Source organism: Panthera pardus, unplaced genomic scaffold, assembly GCF_024362965.1.
Source record: "Panthera pardus isolate Hobbes unplaced genomic scaffold, ASM2436296v1 HiC_scaffold_17, whole genome shotgun sequence".
In the NCBI taxonomy this organism is placed as follows: domain Eukaryota; kingdom Metazoa; phylum Chordata; class Mammalia; order Carnivora; family Felidae; genus Panthera; species Panthera pardus.
In genome coordinates this window covers 79,400,705-79,417,518 of record NW_026526732.1, presented here as the reverse complement: position 1 = coordinate 79,417,518, position 16,814 = coordinate 79,400,705, and the positions used below count along the sequence as shown (strand labels likewise).

Here is a 16,814-nt window from a genome sequence, read left to right as displayed (position 1 = left end):
TGTGAGATCATGACCTGAGCTGAAATCAACAGACGCTTAACTGACTGAGCCACCCAGGTGCCCTTACATATGGTTTTTTAAAAGCTATAAAAAACTAGCTTATTTCCAAAGTTTTTCTTTCCTTCAGAATATGTAACTTTTGGAGTAAAATAAACTCTTATGAAGACATATATGCAGGAAATATGTTGCTTACATTTATATGAATTGTTAAGGTTTTTAAAATAATTTAAGGAGTTTATGTATATTTATATTAAGAATATAAATTACTAACTTTAATTTGAAGAAAAAGTGCAATTTGGCATTTCTTGTGGCATATTTTCTTCCTCTAATTCAGATAACTCGGGAACTGTCAACCAAATTATGATGATGGCAAACAACCCGGAGGACTGGTTAAATTTGTTGCTCAAACTAGAGAAAAACAGTGTCCCTCTGAATGATGCTCTTTTAAATAAATTAATTGGTCGTTACAGTCAAGCAATTGAAGCACTTCCTCCAGATAAATATGGCCAAAATGAGAGTTTTGCTCAAATTCAAGTGAGATTTGCTGAATTAAAAGCGTAAGTATTCACTTTTGAATTATGTTTAACTAACTACATTACATAGTACACAACTACATTATAAAAGACATGTTGTTAGTATTAATTGTAAGAAAATTAGTATTTTTTAACCAAATCCTTCTGTTTATAATGAGCAAATGAATATTGTAAACTCTGTTTACTATGTATATATTTCCACAAAAGTTTGTATTGTGGACTCTGCCTAGAAAGATGTTAAAAATTAACTTATTAGTATTTAATTTTACACAGAAAAAAACCAGAATCCCATGTCCTTTGGAAAATTGAGGGGCGCCTGGGTGGCTCAGTCGGTTGAGCGTCCGACTTCAGCTCAGGTCACGATCTCGTGGTAGGCGAGTTCGAGCCCCACGTCGGGCTCTGGGCTGATGGCTCAGAGCCTGGAGCCTGCTTCCGATTCTGTGTCTCCCTTTCTCTCTGCCCCTCCCCCGTTCATGCTGTGTCTCTCTCTGGCTCAAAAATAAATAAACGTTAAAAAAAAAGAAAATTGAATAAGGAGTTATCAAACTTAGGTAGCTGTGCCCTTTTTTCTAAAATTTGACTCTGAAATCTTTTTTACAGTATTCAAGAGCCAGATGATGCACGGGACTACTTTCAGATGGCCAGAGCAAACTGCAAGAAATTTGCTTTTGTGCATATATCTTTTGCACAATTTGAATTATCACAAGGTAATTTGAAAATGTCAAGTCCAAATTTGAAAAATGTTAACTTCGCGCTGTAACTCACATTCTAATATTAAATCATACATATGAAGTAAAAATTTGAGGCTAAAGGCATGAAAATTGATCAGGTGAGAGTATGGGGGAAGAATGCCACCAAAGTGTAAATGTAGAGAATGTTTGTTATACTAGCTTTTCTACTTGTAACAGATAATCCAGAGATGTAAGTGAACATCGTGTTTGTGCCATTGATTAGATTCAGGAAGCGTCTAAAGGAAAGTGGCTTTTTCATTGAGTATTTGTGCGAGAGAAGCATATAAGATACTTAAGTTAGTGCTTAGATAAGCTTTCCTTATACTATGGTTTCATAGTACTAAAATATATACACCAAAATAAAATTGTAGCATTAACTGGTAGTTCTTCTTTTTAATTAAAAAAAAAAAAAAAAAAAAGGAAACTGCTGTGGAAGCTTTTATTTCTTGTTCTTTTGATTCTTCATAGTCTTGAGTTTTTGGATAGAACTATGGCAATGTCTTCCTCGCATTTTTAGCCTGCCCATTCCTTAGTCTTTTCTTTTTCTAATTTTCTGGGGCTTTTGGATCCATGAGGGCTTCAGTCTGCCCTCTGGCCACATGTTACTGTTTCCCTCTGTCTTGTTTCTGCTCCAACCCTAATCCCATTTGTTACCTGTGATGCACACATTATCGCTAGTGTTTTGGTTCAGCCAGAGTTTCCATCACGGTGCCCAAAGCAGGGCTCAGTCACTGGCATGTATTTCCCAGGATTGAGGTTAGAGAAGAGCACTGTAATAGCTCAGGAAATGGTTTGAAAACCGTTAACTTTTACGTGTTTACATGATTTCTGAGTCCTAGTTATCTGAATCACCTCTAATCTATCCTGTGCACTGTCAGGTGACTTTTAAAAAAACCATTCCTTTTCTGCCTAGGAACATTGATTCCTCCTTGCTTGTTCGAGGAAGTTTGGCAAGGCCTTTAGTACCCTCTCTCTCTTTTTGTCATTCTACTTAAAGCATTTGTTGAAGTATTGTAGCCTATCAATAGCAACTACAAGTTTTGTATCTTTAGAACACACAAATATTGAAAACCTCAAATTTTGTTATCTGTAAAAAAAATCTTATCACTCAAGGTCAAAATTGCAGTTATTTTGGACAAGATTATGAATGGGTTTTTAGGAAGTATGCACATCTCTGAAATTCTATGTGCAGTTTGGTGTGTATGGTTAGAGGACATTTGGTATTTTTTTATTAGACTCTCAAAGGGGTCTGTTACTTTATTAAGCTCCCTAATTACTAGTTTTTATCTAAGCCTACCTTCTTTTGCTGCCCTAAAATGCTTAAATTGTGAAATACCACTACTCTGAATAAACATATACTTAGCCACTATCAGATATGTTTAAATTCTTAAAATTTGTAAACTGTCAGAAGATAGAGATTTCCTAATCATTTTTAAATCCTAAGTGCCCAATGGGGCGCCTGGGTGGCTCAGTCGGCTGAGCGTCCGACTTCGGCTCAGGTCATTATCTCACGGTCCGTGAGTTTGAGCCCCACATTGGGCTCTGTGCTGACAGCTCAGAGCCTGGAGCCTGCTTCGGATTCTGTGTCTCCCTCTCTCTCTGACCCTCCCCCGTTCATGCTCTGTCTCTCTCTGTCTCAAAAACAAATAAAAAAACATTAAAAAAAATAAATAAATCCTAAGTGCCCAAGTGTGTAGCATAGCTGAGTTGCTCCCAGAAATGCTGATAACACATTCCATATGATACATGATGTACACATTTGACATTTTAAATCAAATTCTAGACAAAATATATTGAGTAAGTTGGCAATTGAAAGAAAATTTGGTGGTTTATCTGTAGTCAGAAAAATAATTATGGTGGTGTCAGTTATTTTACATTTGGGGGGCGGCATAGCTAAGTCTGATAGCTAAAGACTAGTCTTTATTTATTTATTTAATGTTTGTTTATTTTTGAAGGAGAGAGAGATAGTGTGAGTGGGGGGGTGGGGGGACAGAGAGAGAGGGAGACACAATCTGAAGCAGGCTCCAGCCTCTGAGCTGTCAGTACAAAGCTCCTCACGGGGCTGGAACCCACAAACCGCGAGGTTATGACCTGAGCTGAAGTCGGACGCTCAACCGACTGAGCCACCCAGGCGTCCCTATTACTATTTTTTAAAATATGAATCTTTTGATGGAGGATTCCCTTTAGCAAAATATGTCATCCTTAATAACTAAATGTTGTTATGAATGATTATTATACTGCATTGTAACAGATTGATGCTCTTGGGACTGTAGTAACATCTAGAGCTTAGTTTTTCCTTTTACTACATCCCCTAAGTTTCTGTTTTATTTAGTTTTTGCTGCCCCCGCTTTATACTGCTTTGTTATATTCCTTTTACTTCTGAAAATGGGCAGTGTTGCTAAAACGAATGCATAATTATGTTAACTACTTATTATATAAGTAAGCTATTTGACAAGAATTCTTACCAAAAGAGAGAAATTGCTTTTATTTGTTTATGAGATAAGGTATGTGAATCTTGGAATAAATATTTTTACCTAAGCCTTTTAAATTTTTTCCCTAGGTCCTGAGGAATAAGTATCTGGGGAATGAAGATTGCTGCATTTAAATGACAAATTTTTTTTACTTTGTTAGGTAATTTCAAAAAAAGTAAACAACTTCTTCATAAAGCTGTAGAATGTGGAGCAGTACCACTGGAAATGCTAGAAATTGCCATTCGGAATTTAAACCTTCAAAAAAAGCAGCTGCTTTCAGAGGAGGAAAAGAAGAGTTTATCAGGTAAGGGTATTACTGTGTACTACTACTTTTCTGTGGTAGATTGTCCGGCAAGAAAGAGTTCAGGATAACATTTTAAAGAAAAATACCATCTGTGTAGAATGATCAAAATCTCAGATTAAATTTCAGATGTAAAGGAGGTGTAGGGCTTTTAGAAGTACCAAAATCTTTATTAACCATGTTGGAATTTTTTTTTTTTTTTTGCTAATCAAACTCATTAGTAAATTAAAAAATTCAGTCTAAGCAAGAGAATGACTTTTTAGAAATAAGGAATATACCTTTATTCTGGGGAAACAATTATGTAATTTTGAAACCATTACATGTATACTTAGAGAATTACCTTCACAACATCTTCATGTCTGCATATCTTATTTGGGGACAAATGTTTACTATGAATTATCTTTTTTTTTTTTTTCTTTTTTTTTGAGAGAGAGAGAAAGTACAATGGGGGAGGGGCAGGGAGAGAGGGGGACACAGAATCCCAGAATCCAAAGCAGGCTCCAGCCTCTAGGCTCTGAGCTATCAAGCATAGAGCTTGATGTGGGGCTCGAAATCATGAACCACGAGATTGTGACCTGAGCTGAAGTCAGACTCTTAACTGACTGAGCCACTGAGGTGCCCCTGAATTATCTTTTTAAGTATTCATATTTGTGAGGTTACTTTTTGTGTATTTCTTATGTCTTTATAAATTTAATTACAATTTAAATTTTTTTATAGCATCTACAATATTAACTGCTCAAGAATCGTTCCCCAATTCACTTGGACATTTACAGAATAGGAACATCAGTTGTGATTCCAGAGGACAGACTACTAAAGCCAAGTTTTTGTATGGGTAATGAAACTGAATCTGTTTTTTAAATGTTCATCATACATTTATGTTATTTATACATCTACATCTGTACTTTAGTGTTAGAGTAATAACATTAGCAGTTAATGGCAATTCCTATTAATATTATTCTTTTAAAAGTTGGGGTATTTTCTTCCTGTATAGAGAAAACTTGCCCCCTCAAGATGCAGAAATAGGTCATCGAAATCCCTTGAAACAAACAAAGAAAGCTAAACGGGTAAGTTATTTTTAATGTACCTTGATTAAAGTGATAGTGGTGAGGTCTATACTTATTTCCTAGTTGGTTACTTAATCTTTCAAAACATTTCTAGTCATGCCCTTTTGGAAGAGTCCCAGTTAACCTTCTAAGTAGCCCGGATTATGGGAAGACAGATGATTCAGTTGTACCAAGTTTTACAAAAAGGTATGTTTGAATTTTAATTTTTTAATTTGTTTTCAATACTTAAAGATTGATGACAGGATGGTCACACAGTTTTTTATTGCATAATAGTAATTATGATTAAGTATTTTTACTTAGTATTAAAGGTTAGGGACAAAGGAATGAGTGGGGAATGTGACTTTATTTTGCTTTTCACTCATTAAAAATTAAAGAAATGGGGGCACCTGGCTAGCTCTGTTGGTGGAACATGTGACTCTTGATCTAGGTAAGAGTTGTGAGTTTGAGCCCCATGTGAGGTGTAGAGATTACTTAAAGGTAAAAATCTTAAAAAAAAAAAAAAGGAATGATTAACAAATTATGGAACATGGAGGAAAAAATATTAAATCAATATTAAGCTTAAAAGATATATGCAGACATCTTTGGGGTAAAAACTCCTAGTATCTGGGCATTTCTCGCTTATGGGTAGTTTCTCTGGTAAGAATCCGTTTCTTATGTTTGTGAAAGTCTTCATAGCAGGGGAGGAAGGAGGTCTAGGAACAATTTCTTTGCTAGCAAGTTCAAGGAAAAGAATAACTATCAGTGGGAAAGATGATTAATTCACTCATTTGCTACAGAGCCCAGGGCATCAAGAGGTGGGGCAGAGCAGGTAGAGATGAAATATTGTTCATCACGTCCAATGTGTTCTCCTTTCTTCAACCTGGATATTTATCCCCTTAAAAGAAGCGGGAATCTAGTTTTCCATCTTAGCTAAGGGAATTATTCTGGTCTGTTCTTAACTCTAACCATTCTTGGTAACCTTATTTCTATTAGAAAAAGCCCCTTGGATTCCAGAGAATCATTTTGCAAATAAACTTCAGAAATACAACAGGTTGTTTTTATCATTTATTTATTTATAAAATGTTTATTTATTCATTTTTGAGAAAGAGAGTGAGCACACGTGTGTGCACAAGCAGGAGAGGGTGAGGGGCAGAGAGAGAGGGAGACAGAAAATCCCAAGCTGGCTCATGCTGTCAGCGCAGAGCTCAATGCAGGGCTCAAACCCACGAACTGTGAGATCATGACCTGAGCTGAAATCAAGAGTCATTGGATGCTTAACTGACTAAGCCACCCAGGCGCCCCTGATTGTTTTTAGTTGGCATCTTTAATTAAAATTTGGTTATACTTAGCACTTGACTAAAGATAGATACTAAGCATATTTTGGTTGTCCAGAATCTTATGAGATGACTTTTTTCTTGTCTCCATTTTAAATACCTCTCCGAATAATAAAAGGAGACTTTCTCCCATTGTAAAAAAATAAAAATAAAACAAAACCAGCCATTTTCTTGGTGCTTGCCATGATACACTGTGTGGTTGGCACTGTGGAGGCCTATGGAAAGGTTTATACTCTAGTCCTTTTCCTTAAGCTGCTTGCATTTCTAAGTGTGGTTTCACCTACATACTGCTGTCCCCTTCTTTACCACATTCCTACTTAGCCCCAATTGTTACTTATTACGTTATGAAGTACAAAATCACCTACCACTTATCTGTCCTTTTCATCATTGCCCAGCACCTAACTTCATTACATTTGTACTACAATCATGTTATTTTTAAAAATAATTTTTCAAGAGATCTTTCCAATTAAAAAGTGTATATATTGTTAAGAAGTCAATTTTAAAATGGAAAAAATAGCACATTAAAAAGATTAATTTCAAATTAAGCATTAAAACTATTTTGGTTTGTGGGTAGCAGACAGACCTCTGGATCAGAACGCCAAGATATGATTGTACCTGGATCTAAATCAAGTGGAAATGATTCCAGTGAATTGAGAAATTTAAAGGTATCTTAATTTTTAAATCTTTATATGGAGCAAGGTTTCCTGATCTAGGATCCATGGAGTTTTTCCTGGGGAAGGGGTCCAACAGTGTTCCTGAAGCCCCAAGAGATACAGGACCACTAGTGGGAAGTGGTACAGAAGTCCTAAACTGTTCCTCCAAAGTTGAGGAACATGTACATTTCATGTAGAGAAATGATCAATGATCTCCTGGGATAACTTTGACATAATACTTATCATGCTTATATTTAAACAGACTAGTTGGGTTTGGGAATAGCTAGGGGAGTCATTCCCCCCAAATTCTGTTTCTTGGCTGGTGTGTTTAATCATATGTTCTGACAGGACATCTTATATAGCAATGAGAGTAAATTGTGATGTGTCTTTGTAAATGCAAAGACTGGAAACAGTTTTAGTCTCCTACTGTTCTTATTGTACTTGAGTTCAACCCCTGGCCTCACAATGTGGGTCTTTTCAAGTTTATATTTTTTGTAATTCATCTTTTTCATGGTCTATGCTTATTATTTTAACTGATCATAGCTACCTTAGAGAATAGTGCATAGTTGTTTAAGAAGTTTACTTTTTGGATTTTAGAATAACTACTGTTTTAGACTTATGCAAATCTTAATTTTCACTAATGTTATTTTGGGGATAAAATACCATCATAGTCACAAAATAATGAGGCATGTCTTATGTTATATTCAAATTTTCAACCTCTCTTTTTAAGTGATTATATTTTATGAGTTGATTACGTCCATTGAAAGCACATTGGCCAAATTTATGGTTATGGCCAGTTCCACTGTTCTAGTCAATAATTCAAGAAGTTAATCTTTTCTCAGTTTGTGAGTCTATATCTGATTATAGTAGATAATTTTCTTAGCAATCTTTTCACATAGATGAGACTTTAGTCTATTGAACACTAAGACAAATTTGTACTATTACTGTTTATGAGACTTTATTATTTTTATGTCTTATTCTTTTCATGTAGTCTATTCAAAATATCCATTCCAAGGAACCTCTGATGTCGGATGAGAAGAGTTCTGAACTTATTACAGATTCAGTAACCTTGAAGAATAAAACTGAATCAAGTCTTCTATCAAAATTAGAAGGTAAGAGAGACAAAATAGGCTTTTATTAATTAAGAATAGCACTCTGGTGCTTGTGAAAGTTGACCAGCCATCTACAAATTACAATGTAAGACTATATGTCCCTTTATCTTGTATGTCAATTGAATTATATAGAGTCTATGAAAAGTGTTGAATTCTGTAGCAGTGGAAGTTTATTTGGCTAAAAGCTGTGTAAAAGCAAGAGTGGAGGGAAAGTACATTGGGGCTGAGTTAGGTTTTTCAGTTGGCTTGACAAATACTTTTCTGGAAAAAAACACAAGCTGTATCTTTATGATAATTCTCTTTTTTATCAGACATTTGATTTTCTACTATATGAGTAGTATGATATGTTCTAAGGGGATATAAATGAATGAAACAGTCCCAAGGAGATTGCCATCCAGTGTGGGAGACAGACTGATAAATATAATGCTGTGTAGAATTTTAGAGGGCATATTGAGAAGCACATAAATAAAATGCTGTGAGAATTCAGAAGAAGGAGAAATGTGAGGAACTATTTGGTTTAGGGTAAGAACATGTTTTATGGAGAAGAAAGGTGAAGAACTATTTAGGTTTAAATAGGAAGAAATGGCAATGATAGAGTATTTCAGATGGAGGAAATAATGAAAACAAAAGAATAAAATATTTTAGGAACAAAAGATAGTCTATGCAGAAAACTATAACAGGTCATACAGAAGTAGAAGGTAAAACTAGGTAAACTGAATTCCACGCTTACATTTTTTTTTTTTGTAGATATCAGAGTACCATTAGAGATTTTTGAACAAGATCATGAATTGGATGATCCTTGTCCAAACAAAGTTTACCAGATTGACTAATGGTTTTCTTTAATTGGACTGAAGAGGAAAACTGGGACATACTAGGCTTGTTGAGACTCTTTGGTTTCCAGACTGGAACTTCCCTGGTGTTAGCCCTGAAAAGTTCTATATATAGCAGAATGACCATCAGTTCCCAGCAAACTGAGACTGTTATTCACCCTAGAATGGTTTATTTGCCATTATTTTGATTTGGAATAGATTCCTTTTCCTAGTATTTGAAGGATATTTTCATGGCATCTATCATAAACTGGTATTACTGAAAAATTATCTTTACCAAATATGCTTGTTAATAATACTAATCTTATACCTAATTTAATGTTTTTCAGTAAATACTTGTTGAGTACCTATACAGTGCCAGTAATACTTTATTATATAGTAAAACTGCCAATTACAAAATCACCCAAATCATGAGAGTACGGTCTGTTGAAATATCATTCCATTCATACGCGTTTGAGTGTATCCAAAGAGTGGGGTTGTAGGGTCACAGAATGTGTGTATGTTCAACTTTGGCAAATAGTGCTAGTTTTCTAGAATGGTGGTCCCTTTGACTAGCAGGGATGTTGCTCTTGCTCCATATTAGTCCCAATTGTTTTATTGTTGGTTTTTAATTTTAGACATTTGGATGCTGCTAAGTGATATCTTACTGTGGTTTTAATTTGCGCTTCTCTGATGGTTTATTATGTTGAACATCTTTTTTTATGTTTATTGGCCATTTGGATATTCTCTTGTGAAGTACTTGTTTGAAACTCTTGCCAGTTTTTCTATTGGGTTTTCTTTCTTTTTCTCATTGATTTTTAGGAGATATTTATATCATCTAGATACATATCCTTTGTTGCATATGTGTGTTGCAAGTAATTTCTCCCATTATGTAGTGAAGACTTTTTAGGAAAATAAATTCTTTTTTTTTTTTTTTTTTAATTTTTTTTTTTTTTAACGTTTTATTTATTTTTGAGACAGAGAGAGACAGAGCATGAACGGGGGAGGGGCAGAGAGAGAGGGAGACACAGAATCTGAAGCAGGCTCCAGGCTCTGAGCCATCAGCCCAGAGCCTGACGCAGGGCTCGAACTCACGGACCGCGAGATCGTGACCTGAGCTGAAGTCGGCCGCTTAACCGACTGAGCCACCCAGGCGCCCCGGAAAAGAAATTCTTAATTATTATGCATTTTAATTTATCAGTCTTTTCCTTTGTGGTATTTCCTATGTCTTTTAACAAATCTATGCCTGCTCCAAGATTGTAATGATATTTCTGCATATTTTAGATGATTTATCATTTTGCCTTTCACATATGGACTTACATTCTAACTGAATTTAATATTTGTGTATAAGTAAGATGACGTATCAAGATTCTGTTGTTTTTTTCCCTCATGTGGATATCCAGTCGGTCCAGCATCATTTATTGAAAAGACCCTCTTTTCCCGTCAGTGAATTATAATGTTTATTTATTTATTTTTGAGAGAGAGACAGAGAGTGAGCAGGGGAGGGGCAGAGAGAGATGGAGACAGAATCCTGAGCAGGCTCCATGTTGTCAGCACAGAGCCTGACGTAGGACTCAAAACTCATGAACCATGAGATCATAACCTGATCCAAAAGAGTCTGATGCTTAACTGACTGAGCCACCCAGGCGCCCCTCCCTTAGTGAATTATAAATTAGATATCCTGTGATATCTGGTTTTGGATTCTTCTCTGTTCCATAGATCTTTGTGCCAATACTATCTTATTTACTGCAATCAATTGAAAATCTTCCAACTTCATTCATCTTCAAGGCTGTATCAGCTATTGGGCCTTTTGGGTTTCCATATAAATATTAGAATCTACCAGATTCTTTTTTTAAAATGGGATTTTTTTTATTGAGATCCTAATGGGACAGGTTGGCATTTATCAGATAGGTTTTCTAATCCACTAATCTGGCATATATCCCTTCATTCATTTAAGTAGTATTTAAGATGTTATTGAGAACTATTTTCTGTTAGAGGTTTTTCTTCTCTTTTGCTAGAGTTCTTGCTAGATACCTGGCATTTTCAATGCTGTGATGGTGAATGGAATATTTTTAAACTATTTTTTCATCTTCTACCTCATTGCTGGTATATAAAAATACAGCTGGTTTTAGCTATTGATCTTAGATATAGTCAGTGAGTTACTAAATTCACGGAATAATTCTAACATTTTTCTATGAATTCTTTCATAGAAAGAAAATAATATAACATTTTTTCCTTATCCTTTTAACCTTCATTTTTTTCTTTGTATTGCATGTAACATCATAATGAATAGAAGAGATGATAGGTGGGCAATCTTATTACTTATTTTAGAGGGAAGCTTTCCATATTTTACCTTTGTATGAAATAATTGCTGTAGATTTTTTATCTACTCTTAATCAAATACCAAAACAGTGAATTTTGCTTTATACCTAGATTATCATTAGATATTTTTTGTGACTGTTGAATCTTGTCAGAATGCTTTTTCTGCATTTATTGAGTTGATCATGTATTTTTCTTCTTAGTCCTGTTATTATGGCAAATCAAATTGATTTTCACATGTTAAGCAAACTTCACATTTAAGAATAAACATAACTTAGTCATAATTCAAGTAAAAGTAGGCTCCAGGCTCTGAGCTGTCAGCACAGAGCCTGATGTGGGGCTCGAACTCACAAACTGCTAGATCGTGACCTGAGCCTAAGTCGGTCACCTAACCAACTGAGCAACCAAAGCACCCCTTCTCTCTTTGTACTAATATAGTTTGTAACATGTTTCGTATTTCAGATTTAATTTTATTATCAAATATTCTTTCCTTTTATTGATAACAACAACAAATGCAATTTCAGAAATTAAGGAACATCAAGAACCAAAGGTTCCAGAGAGTAACCAGAAACAATGGCAGTCTAAGAGAAAGTCAGAATGTATAAACCAGAATCCTGCTGTATCTTCAAATCAGTGGCAGATTCCAGACACAGCCCAAAAAGTTGATACAGAGGTAACTTTCTTTTCCTCTAAAGTGTAACATTGCCATTATTTGTAATGTGATGGTCATGTTAAATTTTTTTCTTTTATTAAATCCTTATGTACCATTTTTAGTGGAATAGTTTACTTAAAGGATGTTTCTTATTATTCACAAAACAATGATCACTACTAGTGACAGATTCAGTAAAAGTATGTCAAGCTGAAGTCTTTTTTTATTTTCAGTGGTGCTTTTGGATTTCTGGTAGACTGTGCAGGGGTCAGCAAACTACAGCCTATTATCAGTCAAATCTAGTTCTCAGCCTGTCTGTAAAGTATGTTTTACTGGAAGACAACCATCCTCATTTATTACTGTCTAGGGCTGCTTTTGAACTGTAACAGCAGAATTGAGTAGTTGCAACAGAGACTCTGCCTTAAAAAGCCCCATATGTTTACTACCTTGCCCTTTACAGAATACGATATGCTGACCCCTGAACCAGTGCAATGCTGTACCAAAAGATTTGATAATTTCCTATTATCCCATGGATAAAATAGAAAAATATAGACTAGACACTGTATGTGAATTTATAACAGGTTGAATGATCATTCCCAATGGTCAAAGGTCATTTCAGAAGGAATGATCTGGTAGGTTACTAGAGAGTCATACTATATATAGTCCATGGCTATACTGTCCTCACTACTTTCAGTTATATTCTAACTCAGTGGGTTCTCACATGTTTTTGTGTTGGGATCCTCTTTACACTCTTCATTATCAAGACCACTAAAGAGCTTTGTTTATGTACGTTATATTTATCTGTATTTACTGTATTAGAAAGTAAAACAGACATTTTAAAAATATTTATTAACTTACTAAAAATAACAATAATAAATCACATGTGAATATAGATATTTTATGAAAAATAAGTATTTTTGTGTTTTCTTTTATTGAGGTGTAATTGACATATAACATCAGTTTCAGGTGTACAATCTAACTCAATATTTGAATTATGAAGTGATCACCATAATAAGTTCAATTAACATCTGTACCCATACAGCTACACAATTTTTTTTCTTATGGTGAAACTTACAAGATTTACTCTCTTAGCAATTTTCAAATATGCATATAGTATTAATAAATATAGCCACCATGCTACACATGCATCCTCATAACTTATTTTGTAACTGGAAATACCTTTGTATGTCTTTATTTAATGTTTATTTATATTAGAGAGAGAGAGAGAGAGAGAGAGGCACACAGAATCTGAAGCAGGCTCCAGGCTCTGAGCTGTCAGCACAGAGCCTGCCATGGGGCTCAAACTCATGGACCTCCAGATCATGACCTGAGCCAAAGTCAGATGCTTAACAGACTGAGCCACCCTGGTACCCTATCTTTGTATCTTTTGATCCCTTTCACCTGTTTCGTCCACCACCCATCCCCACTGCTGTCAACCATTAATTTGCCCTCTGAATCTATGAAGTCGTTTTTTTGTTTGTTTGTTTGTTTTAATTCATAGGTAAGTGATATTATGCAGTATTTGTCTATATCTGGCTTATTTCACTTAATGCCATCAGCGTCCATCCATGTCACAAATGGCAAGATTTCATTCTCTTTTATGGCAAATACTCCACTGTATACTATGTATATATACACACACCATATTTTCTTTATCCGTTCATCCATCAGTGGACACTTAGGTTGTTTCCATGTCATGACTATAGTAAATAATGCTGCAGTGAACATAAGATTGTATCTTTTTGAGTTAGTATTTTCATTTTCTTTGGATAAATACCCAGAAGTGGAACTGCTGGATCATATGATAGTTCTATTTTTAATTTTTTGAGGAACCTTCCTACTGTCTTCTATAGTGGCTGCACTGATTTACATTCCTACCAATATTGCACAAGAATTCTCTTTTCTCCACATCCTTGCCAACACTATTAGTTTTTGTCTTTTTGACAAAATTCTAACAGGTATGAGGCTTTTGTCCTTTTGACAAAATTCTAACAGGTATGAGGTGGTATCTCAGTGTGGTTTTGATTTGTATTTCCCTGATGATTAGTGATGTTGAACGTCTTTTTCTCTACCTGTTGGCTATCTATATATCTTTGGAAAAATATGTCTATATGTTTAGACATATTTACATATTCTGCCCAATTTTTAATTGGATTGTTTGCTTTTTTGCTATTGAATTGTAGGGGTTCATTATATATCTTGGATATTAACCCCTTATCAGATACATGATTTGCATATATTTTCTCCCATTCAGTAGTTTGCCTTTTTGTTCTGTTAATGATTTCCTTTGCTGCGCAGAAGCTCTTTAAGTTCAATTATAGCCCCACTTACTTATTTTGCTTTTGTTGCCTTGTTGCCTTTGCTTTTGGTATCACATCCAAAAAAATCCTTGCTAAGACTCCTATCAGGGAGCCTACTGCCTGTGTTTTCTTCTAGAACTTTTATGGTGTAGGGTCTTACATTCAAGTCTTTAATCCATTTTGATTTAATTTTTGTATATAGTGCAAGAAAGTGGTCCAGTTTCATTCTTTTGCTTGTTGCTGTCCAGTTTTCCCAACACCATTTATTGAAGAGACTTTATCTTATTTAATTAAAGATCTAAGTAATAAAGTAAATAATAAATATTAGATGGGAAGAATCCTGATGGGTTAAATCATGCATCATATGAAACAGCATCTTTTCTTTTTTCTTTTTGAAACTTGAAAGTCAATAGCAGGGTGAGAGGACTCAAAACCATTTATTTGTCATTAGGGAAATGCAAATCAAAACCACAATGAGATACCCACTAAGATGCTATAATTTAAAAGAGACAATAACAAATGTTGGTGATGAAGTGGATAAATTGGAACCCTCATGTACTACTGGTAAGAATATAAAATGGTGTAGTTACTTGGAAAATGGTATGGCAGTTTCTCAGAAGGCTAAATATAGAGTTATCATATGATCTAGCAATTCTACTTATAAGTATATACTCAAGAAAACTGAAAATCTATATCCACACAAAAACTTGTACTTGCATGTTCATAGCAGCATTATTCATAATTGCCAAAAGTGGAAATAATCCCAAATATCCAACAGCTGGTGAGTGAATAAACAAAATGTGGTACTTTAATTTCATTATTTCATTTTATTATTCCACAATGAAAGGTAATGAAGTACTAACAAATGCTACAACATGGATGAACTTTAAAGACATGCTAAGTGAAAGAAATCTATCACAAAAGGCCACATATTATGTGATCCCATTTATAAGAAATGTCCAGAATAGGCAAATCCATATAGAGGCAGAAAGTAGATTAGTGGCTGCCAGAGACTAGGAAGAGTGGAGAACAGAGGGTGACCACTAATGGATATGGAGTTTCTTAGGATGATGAAAAGGTTTTGTAATAAAATAGTGCTGATTGTGTACTCTTGTGAACATACTAAAATCCACTGGATAGCATACTTATGAAAAGAAGAAAAAGGAATTAGGTGGTTTCCTGAAGTCACTGCTTCTCCAGCAGCCCTCTCAAGTAGAGATTGTTTTTATTTCACATCTCACTTACCTTATAGCTAAAAACTCCCTGTAGCTATATCCAGATCATTTCTTCTCTTACAGAGCCCTGACCTTTTGAGGCTCCTGTTTTTTGGATATACCATCCTGTTCCTTGCTCATTGCTATCATCTCTGGACATCCTAGTGACTCCCCATCATTCCTTGAGGATATTAGGCTCTGGATAACTTCCACCTACTTCTGATTAATAATTTCTTCCTCCCTTCTGACCATTTCCTTAATTGCACTTTAGCTACCCATTCCTATATCCCATATACTGTGGTTTTATTGATTAAAGGAAGCTAAGTTTTCAGAAGTACAGAGTACTTATTTAGATTATAGAAGTTCAGTAATGGTTATAGTAGTCCTGATGGCAGAGGATATTAGATCTTGTTTTGTTAAACAATACCATGAGTCTTCCCTCTCCTTGTAATCCTTTTGAAGAAAATATAATAGGCTTCAGAACTTAGAGTGAAAGCTATACTAAAAAGTTATTGGAAGTCTGGAATACATATGTTTACTTATTTTAGCATGTTTGTGTATTACATTATTTTTTCTTTTAGAAATTAAAATGTTTGTAAAGCTATTGAACAGGTGTCTAAAAACTGTAAATCGTGATTTTTTTTTTTTTTTTTTTAGCAGAAACAAACCACTTTTGAGCAACCTGCCTTTTCAGTTTCAAAGCAGTCACCACCAATATCAGCACCTAAATGGATTGACCCAAAATCTGTTTGTAAGACACCCAGTAGCAGTGCCTTGGATGATTACATGAGCTGGTAATTACTTTTGGCATTCTAGTTTGGCACAGTGGAAATAACATGGGCTTCGGGGTTAAATAGATCTGAAGTTGAATCCTGCTCTGTTACTTTAAAGAGTTTCCAAATTTATATTATTTTTCTGAGCATCAGTTATTTCACCTGTAAAAGGGGAGGGGAAGATGGCTACAATACATTTTTAAGGATTGTTTTGAAAGTCTCTGTCCTATTGTAATTTGTACCTACAATCTATAAATACTCTAAATATGTAAAACTTCTTGGTAATTACACATTGCTACATGGATATCTTTATGTAACTGAGAGAGGTATTTTAAAGGTTAGCATTCTTATACATGATAAAGGGTAGCTACATTTTATAGCAAAGGAGGGTTTTTAATTGGAATGTGATAGTTTCTGAAAGAAGTTGGTTGTATAGGTCACATAGTTCTGGGAGTGTTCAAAGGTAAAAGACTTGAGTGTATGGGAATGAGGGATGAGTAAAGAAATTGGATGGTCAGTGCGGATTGATAGGAAACACAGGGATATTGCAAAAGCAAATTAATGACATTTCAAAG

The 16,814-nt window shown here is 34.8% G+C and overlaps 1 protein-coding gene across 6 annotated transcripts in view; it reads left to right on the top strand.

The window, feature by feature from the left end:
- The window catches only part of TTK (TTK protein kinase), a 39,146-nt gene that overhangs the window by 4,843 nt on the left and 17,489 nt on the right, over nucleotides 1-16,814 (top strand). For 3 of the 6 annotated variants that reach the window (XM_053904700.1, XM_053904701.1, XM_053904699.1), the window contains 10 exons: nucleotides 335-557; nucleotides 1,134-1,240; nucleotides 3,896-4,039; nucleotides 4,754-4,868; nucleotides 5,028-5,100; nucleotides 5,195-5,286; nucleotides 6,988-7,078; nucleotides 8,058-8,178; nucleotides 11,828-11,976; nucleotides 16,124-16,260. In XM_053904700.1, coding sequence (XP_053760675.1) covers nucleotides 335-557; nucleotides 1,134-1,240; nucleotides 3,896-4,039; nucleotides 4,754-4,868; nucleotides 5,028-5,100; nucleotides 5,195-5,286; nucleotides 6,988-7,078; nucleotides 8,058-8,178; nucleotides 11,828-11,976; nucleotides 16,124-16,260 — 1,252 coding nt within the window. The remainder of the gene's footprint in view (nucleotides 1-334; nucleotides 558-1,133; nucleotides 1,241-3,895; nucleotides 4,040-4,753; nucleotides 4,869-5,027; nucleotides 5,101-5,194; nucleotides 5,287-6,987; nucleotides 7,079-8,057; nucleotides 8,179-11,827; nucleotides 11,977-16,123; nucleotides 16,261-16,814) is intronic. The other 3 variants (XM_053904703.1, XM_053904702.1, XM_019442716.2) reach the window with 3 other exon arrangements.